This window comes from Carex rostrata, chromosome 23 (assembly GCF_964058835.1).
Source record: "Carex rostrata chromosome 23, lpCarRost1.2, whole genome shotgun sequence".
Taxonomy (NCBI): domain Eukaryota; kingdom Viridiplantae; phylum Streptophyta; class Magnoliopsida; order Poales; family Cyperaceae; genus Carex; species Carex rostrata.
Window position 1 is genome coordinate 8,667,164 of NC_135940.1, and position 8,059 is coordinate 8,675,222.

Genomic DNA, 8,059 nt, shown 5'->3' on the forward strand with positions numbered 1-8,059 from the left:
AGAACATCTGTAATTGCTACAAGCCCTAATGAACTGAGTTATGAATCGAGTTAAGCCAAAGTATATGTTGTGTTTGAAATTCATCTTGGAAATTCCGTAAACTGTGTTGCAGGTTGATTTAACTGTTGTCGTGCATTGGCATTCTGTTATTTATGTTTACGAATATATATCTGTTTGAACTGTTATTGGTTTGGGTTTCATTTTTGAATATAGAGTTTGATTGCAAGTCCAATAATTCAACTGTGGCAAATTCGCACTGAGAATTTATTCTCATCCCCACCCTCCCGATTATTTTCAGGTTTGTTACTCGGACGCAGCAGATGAGGATATTGGCAATGCATATAAAAGATCCACTGCCTTGCGTGTATATGTGACGCTTGATTTATACACGCGGCAGGCTGTCAGACCCGGTGGATTTGGGGTGTGACACATATACTATAATCCTAATTCTTAATATTGTGTATAACAAAGTTAGCCAAAATATAATTTAGTGTGGAATTAATTACAAAATTCTCTTGGTTACATTGGTTCAATTATTATCCATAATTTAGAAAGGAATTTCTAATCTTTATAACTGCTGAGATTTATTTTTAAATCTATATATAAAAAATATAATAATTGTGAGTAAATATGAAAATCAAACATTTATTTAAAACTTTAAATAACGCAGTATCTATATAATATGCTTGTTGAAAGTTAAATAAAATCTATATAAAGAAAACATTCCTGATATCAATATTTAATTATTAACATTTACAATATACTAATAAATTCTAGATGATTAATTGTCTACATGAAGAAATACTTAATAATATATTAAAGTTTCAGATTATAATATATCTAGAGAGAATACTAACTAATAAAAAGAACTTCCAGATTTTCTGTTTTGAGTACGGACAACAGTCACTGTTTTGGCCATATCTCGGTGGTGGAAACTCGTATTGAGGTGAATCTAGCGCTCAGTTGTCCATATCTTCGAGCACTACCATTCTTGTGTTGAAGTCTCATTCATATTCGGAACTTACAGATGGAAGTTTTATGCGGAAGCTGGCTGGTCGGTTTGGATCCAGCAGGGGATTCAGATCTTTGAGTTTTCGGGTCTAGGAGAGGGTGGGGCTCGTATCTGAGGTGGAGGCTGCTGTGACGGCTTGAGAGTAGAGGAGAAAGGGTCTCGGTTTGGGGAAGGGGGCCTGCGGTGATGGCCGAGGAGGTGGCGGCCTAGAGGTTGAGGAGGGCGCGAGTGATTGCGGTGGCCTAGCGGCCGAAAGAGAGAAAGAGGGAGTGGCGGCTAGGGCAAGGAAAAAGAGGAGGGGGGGGGGGGGGGGGGGCGGGTGGCTGTGGAGAGGGAGGCTTTATATAAGGTAGGGTTAGGTTTAGAAGAGAATTTGTGATTTTTGGACTTGAATTTAGTGGACTAACATATTGTAAATTCGGATTTGAGCCCATGACAGAATTTTGTTTTAATGTTTGTCTTCAAAGATTGAAATAACTGGAATTATAAGTTCGGAATTTGGAGAAAGTTAAAACATAAGAGTTGTATGTTTTTCTGTTACGGTTCTAATGCAACTGGTTTCACCTTAATCTGAATTTTCAGTGAGGAGGAATTGTTAAATTAGTCGACATAGGTCTGCAATTTCCGAACAACACTGTTTACTGATTTTAGAATTTTATGGAGAATTATACGTTAGGAATTTAGGGTAGGTTTCTAAACAAAAGTTGTAGATACTGAAGTTAACTTTCCAGCTATTAAATTTCATTTAATTCCGAATTAATATGAGTGAGCTGTGATTAGAATACTAACAACTATCTGTCTGAAAAATTCAGCTGAAGCTAAATTTAGAAGGTTATCAAAAATAGGATAGTTCAAATCTAGGTTTTAATTACAGGTCTGATTAGTATTTATGTCCTAATTGTTGCGGTCAGGTAAGAAAACATTTATTTTAGAAATGTTTGTATTTTTCTACAAGATTTATTATGATATTTTCTATATAGATAACTATGTGTGCAATCCTAACTCAAGGTGTGTGTATATTAGATTGGTTTCTCATTTGGACTCTTCTTTTACAAAGTGCTTAAACTTTCTTTACCCTCTAAAATGTACTTAGTCATGATGAAGTATTACATATATATATTATAATAATCTTTACGTTCTCTCGTAATGATTTATGTTAATAACTAAAACGTTGACGTGACGGGACGTTACAACATTAGTGGGCACATTAACAGATTGGAGGACCTTTTGTAGAGCTTGGTAGTGGGTTGGGGACTTAACAAGTAACTCCCAAACAGAGATTTCGGCCTTAGTTTTCTTTAGTTGAGACACCACATCATAACCGGACGAATCTTTCTTCGTTTGATTTTCAGGGTTGTCTCTGGTCTTACTGTCCTCAGGTACGGGTTCTGTTGTGAGGTACGATGGCTTATAAACCCTACCAGATCGAGTCATGTTGCTTAATTCAGCACATACGGGGGTTTGGTTGTAATCAAAAGGAACATGATTTAGATTGGTCATGATTGGTTTTCCTAAGACCTCAATTCTTTTCGGACCCATGACTACCATTGGTTTGAGGATTGGTTCTCTAACTCCTAAAACCTCAATAGGCCTTTTGGAATGTACTGGGGTCATTTGGTCCTTCGGTCTTACCCCTAAAACTTTAATAGTTCTTGGCGTTAATTTCTGTTCAAAGTGATTGACACTACCATTTAAAAAGAATGGATCATACCTTCCACATTCAATGGAATTTACCGTTTGAGAACACGTCGCTTCATCATTTTTTCGGTGTTGAGGTAGTGGGTTTGCCATTATGTTAGTGATTTCTGTTGGAGGTTCCTTGATGGCAATCACTCCTTTGTCGATTAAATCTTGTATAGTGTGCCTTAGATTGTAACACTTATCGGTATGGTGACCTGCACTTTGATGATATTCACAAAAAACAATTGGGTCATAACCTTTAGAATCAAGATTTACTTGCCTTCCTAATAGAGTGACAGCTCCTTCTTGAAAAAGTCTAACGAGTATGGAACTTGGTGGTTCACCAATTGGTGTGAATTTTCTAAAAACCTTGGTTTGCTGTGATTGAGTTGTAGCAGAAAATTGAGAATTCGTATGGTTCATATGTGTGATTGGTCCATTTTTTGCGTTGGTATGTGCTGGTTTTGGCAATCCTCCAAAACGATTATCAGTTGAAAAGGAATTTTGAGGAAAGACAGTTTGTTTGGTACCGGACACCTCAAAGGTAGCATTTACATCCTCTTGACTTTTTGTAGTATTTGATGAGAAGTTATTCTTTTGGTCATTTCTAGTTCGTTTTACATTAAATTGGTTTGGTGGTGGTGATTGTAGTCCTAAGGCGGGCATCAACCCTTGTTTTACAGCTGTTTCTACACGAGAACCGGACTGAATTAAGGCTGTGAAATCAGGATGCCCCTGAATAGCTAGGTAACCCGATATGGTAGACAAGGAGGACTTAATTATCATGTTTATGGATTCCTCCTTTGTTGGTTTGGGTTTGACTCTAGCGGCCATTGCACGCCACCTACCAACATAGGCAACAAATGGTTCATCTTTATTTTGTCTAAGAGATTCAAGGTCTTCGCGCCTAGGTTCCATGTCAAGATTATATGAGTATTGGTCAACAAAGAGATTTGACAAGTGATCAAATGATGCGATATCAGATAAATCAAGAGAGGTGAACCATTTCAAAGCTAGAGACCGCTCAAGCTTTTTTGAAAGTAACGAATGAGTAACTAGTCATTAGATTTCAACGAAACCATATCCCCGCAATAGGCTCTAAGATGCGATACCGAACAACCCTCCCCATTATATTTATCAAATTCGGGTAGTTTGAAACTTTCGGGCAATACTACATCAGGAAACGGGCATAGGTCTCGGAATGAAACACTTCTATTACCTCCTACTCGTATTTTGGTTAACTCAGCCTCTACCTTGTCAATGCGAGATTTTAACGGATCAAATTCAAGAGAGATTGGTGATTGTTCGGATCTTGGGGTACTTGCGGACCTATTTTGGTCGTGATTAGGAAATATTTGAGTTTCAAGATGTTGACCATGATGTTCAGGTCCATGGTTCGTAGGGATTGAATTTTGGGGATCATTCGAACTCATGAAATTGGGATTCATTTGCGGCAAACTAGCAAATTGGGTCATCATTGCATTCATTGTTTTGATGGTTTCCGTTAACAAGTCTTTCAATGAGTGTTTGACATTTTGGTTGATTTCTTGAGGTTGAGGTAAAACATTTTCAGGACTTCCGTCGGGGTTTGTGTTGTGAGACATTTTAGCTCGAGACCTAGTTAGGATAGGACTCCTTACAATGTGTGTAGACCTTTTCGGCTTACGTACCTTTTTAGAATTTAAATCCAGTTGATAATAATGTTACCGGTACGATGAAATTTCACTTCCTCTTTCTCGTGTAGAGGTAGAATGGTGGTCACTCGATTGCTCCAAATCTTTGCCTAACTCTTCCTACACCGCAAATGTGAACTTCTACTCCTTGTTGCTTTTTTTTTCTCTTTTTGCTACAACAAATTTAAAAACAAAAGAAAACAGAAATCACAAATTAGAAATTAAATCAAACAAAAGAAAGCTAGAAACTTTCGAGTCAAGACTCCCCAGCGGAGTCGCCAGCTGTAGCTACCGTGCTACGAAACCAACGCTCGACTCAACCTTTTAAATATGATTTAAATTTTATTCGGAGTCGCCACCCGTAATGCAATGGGAAATACACAATCTAATTTCTTTTATGCCCATGGATAAGCTAGGTTCGTGTCTTGGTTATGAATGTGGAAGGTGTTAGGCACCACACTCACCCGATCAATTGGTCTCTACTAATTCTAGCTTTCAAAAATTTATTTCAACGATAATGTATGTTACAAAATGAGATAAGCAAGCTTGACAACAACAATAAAAAGAAGGAAGAAAGAAGAAAAAAACAGAAACAAAGCAACTAAAAGAGAATGAAAATTAATCAAAAAGATTTCAAGCCACAATGATCTTCATTATTGTTATTTGAACGTCATGATAATTTCTTCGATGGCTTGGATGGATGGTTTTAGTATTTTTAGAACTTGGTTAATGGAATAACATAACAAGGATGTCACTCATGATTTTTGAGGCTCATTATGTTAGGGTTTCATGAGGATATTTGTGGAGAAACTATTTTTCTTCCTTGCTGTTTTTTTTTTCTGTGGGCTGAATTATGGACGTTTTTGCTCTCTTTTTTGTGCTTTGGATGATCTAACCAACTGTAACGCCATGTAAATCAAAATATTAAATTAAGGTACAACATAAATAGTGTATATAGTTATTTATTCTTCTATGTCATTTTTCTTTTTTCAATTATTTAATTTAATAATTTAACAAATCATCCAAGTTAAACTATCATGACAAGAAACAAATAATTTTGATATAAATCTATGAAATTATATAGCCCATGTGAATATCATTGTTAAAAATTATAAAAAGCCCAGTATAACCCAATTATATATATCGGCCAAGAGTTGCATTCTGTCAAAAGTTACGACTCTAATTTAAAGTAGATAACTTCCTCGAAGTAGCACCTCTCCCATTATAAAATAATTGTCGGCAGAATTAAAACCTATTTAGCAGGTCTCTCTCTCCGTAAGAAAAAGAAAAGATATCTCTATCTAATTTATTCCCTTTTTCCTTCATAACTCCCATAGGAAACCAAGCCGGCTTGTTCAAAGTAAGGTATTTCAATTTTTATATTCAATTAGGGCTTAGTAAGTAGATTAGATAAATTTTTGTATATAGTTAGTAGATAATGATTTCTGAAGATTTGATAGTTTCTGAAAGGTTATTTGTTAATAAGATTTCTTATATTTATTTAATTATGCAATCGGTAGAAATTAGGAATGGTTTTGATTTTCAGAAATATATAGAATTTTATATTATTAAAACGAAAATAAAATTTATATATTTCGTATAGTTGTGTTTTATTTATTTTTAATTCCTTCGGAATAAGCCAAAGAAAGAATACTTTTCTTTAGAAGTTTCAATCTTTCTGGTTATTTAGGTGACTGTATAACGACGAATAGATTGATTGATCAATTGATCTCCTGTAACAATACTATTTTCGTACTATCTCCCTATATATATAGATCTTCTTCATGCAAATATTGAATTGATTATTTAATTGGATTCATAATGTAAAGTTTGATAAGGAATATTATTATTCAATTACTTTGATTAAATTACATTTACAACATCGGGGTTTGATAATGGATATGACTTACTGATTATAATTATGCTATTAACATCAGTTGGTTTGAGTTCCCAAAAGTCTATAAGTACGTCCGTGACTTTATTAAATAGTAAATGTTCACCTGTTTAGATGAGAAGCATATATAAATAATAATCAGAAATCATGTTTCGTGATCTAGATTCAAGTGTCAAAGTAGGAAGAGACGTAGAGACAACAGTGAACTGCCACACGACAACAGGTGCGGGTTCCTGGTCTTTTTACAAATAATACAAAAAATGCATGGATTGAGGTAAGTAGTCCTTTTTCTTAATCTGGTGGATAAACTGCATGTTGTGAATGTCGAACAATCGTTTGAATTTGTGTAGAATTGCATGATAGGAACTCTTGATGCATGAAATTGAATTGATAGGAATTGAATTGTGAATTTGAGAATGGGGAACTTGAATGAATCGTTTTAAATTGGGGCCGTCCGTGTGAGGCGGCTCTGCATGTGTTTTTGAAAAGCGGGCTGTCCATGTGTGGCAGCCCAGTGTGTGAACAGGACAGAACAGAACAGAACAGAACAGAACAGAACGGGTCGCCAAATTCGCGGCGGTTCGCCGGATGGGTCCCCGAAATGGCCCATCTATAGTGTGATAATCGGGTCGTCCTTGCGTGGCGATTCGCCGGGTTTTCATGTACGGGCATGGATTCCCAGAGTGTGGAATTTTAAAACCTTTTGAAATGAGTTAAAAAGGGGCGGGAATAAAAACTGGTTATTTTAAAGTGATTTGCATATCCGAATTGATAGGGACATGGGGAAAAATTCAAAAACCTTCTTTTTATGTTATTTGGGGAATTAAATGCATTGATTTGTAAAAGCACCGGGCTGGAACTAAATCCCGCACTGAGAGTTAGTTCGATCTCTCACCGTACCACCTGTTATGTGGGTTCCAGGAAACGAAGAAGAAAGCATGGAGGAAGGCCGCGGGTGAGGAAATTAGCGGAAGTTGTTAAGATAGCCACTCTCTGTTTATTTTATATTTGTATGAACAATATATTGTGTGGACATGGCAGTGACTGTTTGACTAGCCATGTCTGACATATTGTCCCTTTTCTGTTTGTTTGTGAACTCCATTTATTTTTAAATAAAGTGGCTTGTTGAATGTTTTTATTGATGATGTATGTGATGTGCTTAACGCCTAGCGCATAAATGCGCGGCGGGTTGTCCGGGGGTGTGACAACTTAGTTGGTATCAGAGCCAGCACATACAATATCAATAAACTAACCACTAAGAGAGAACATAATAAGGTCTAGTCTTTAGAAAATTAATCAATAGTACTATGCTACATCATAGAAAACGTTTAAGGTATTACAGATAGTCAAACCGAAGGTGCACCAAAAGAACTACGTGAAAGTAGCAAAGACACTAGACGAAATGTGTGATCTAGCTGGGATGTCAGTCCATACATATCCACAAGTAGTAGACGCTCATAACTGTTCCCTAATGTTGCGACAGGACCTGGATTCAAGAATCTTCAAAACAGGGAAGGTTCACACATTCCGAACTCAAAACCAAGTAATATAGAGGAGGAACTCTATTGCCCTAACCTCTACGTCAACGCATATAACTGCTTATGGGTCAGTGGACCCTATCGTAGGTTACGTCGGAAGCTACGACTTAATCTTAGTACTGGGTTGGCTAAAGGAAAGTAATGTTCTCATCGACGTCATGCACCATCGACTTAGGTTTAGGCAATATATCTTAGTTAAAATAATATAAAATGAATTTCAATTTACGTTCATTTATTGCATTAAACAATGTATCTTGATTAA

General features: G+C 36.3%; 1 protein-coding gene across 1 annotated transcript; it reads right to left on the reverse strand.

Annotated features, from left to right (window-relative positions):
- Positions 1 to 2,143: 2,143 nt before the first annotated feature.
- LOC144574658 (uncharacterized) lies at positions 2,144 to 4,296 on the reverse strand. Its single transcript, XM_078324666.1, has 2 exons — positions 3,865 to 4,296; positions 2,144 to 3,721 (listed from the first exon to the last, which is right to left on the reverse strand). The coding sequence occupies exons 1-2, from the start codon at positions 4,294 to 4,296 to the stop codon at positions 2,144 to 2,146; spliced, it is 2,010 nt and encodes a 669-aa protein (XP_078180792.1).
- Positions 4,297 to 8,059: the final 3,763 nt, after the last annotated feature.

Coding starts and splice junctions, on each gene's coding strand:
- LOC144574658 (XM_078324666.1), bottom strand. CDS start 4,296: ATGTCTCACAACACAAACCCCGACGGAAGTCCTGAAAATGTTTTACCT. Junction 3,722..3,864: donor TATGCCCGTTTCCTGATGTA/GTATTGCCCGAA, acceptor CTTTCAAAAAAG/CTTGAGCGGTCTCTAGCTTT.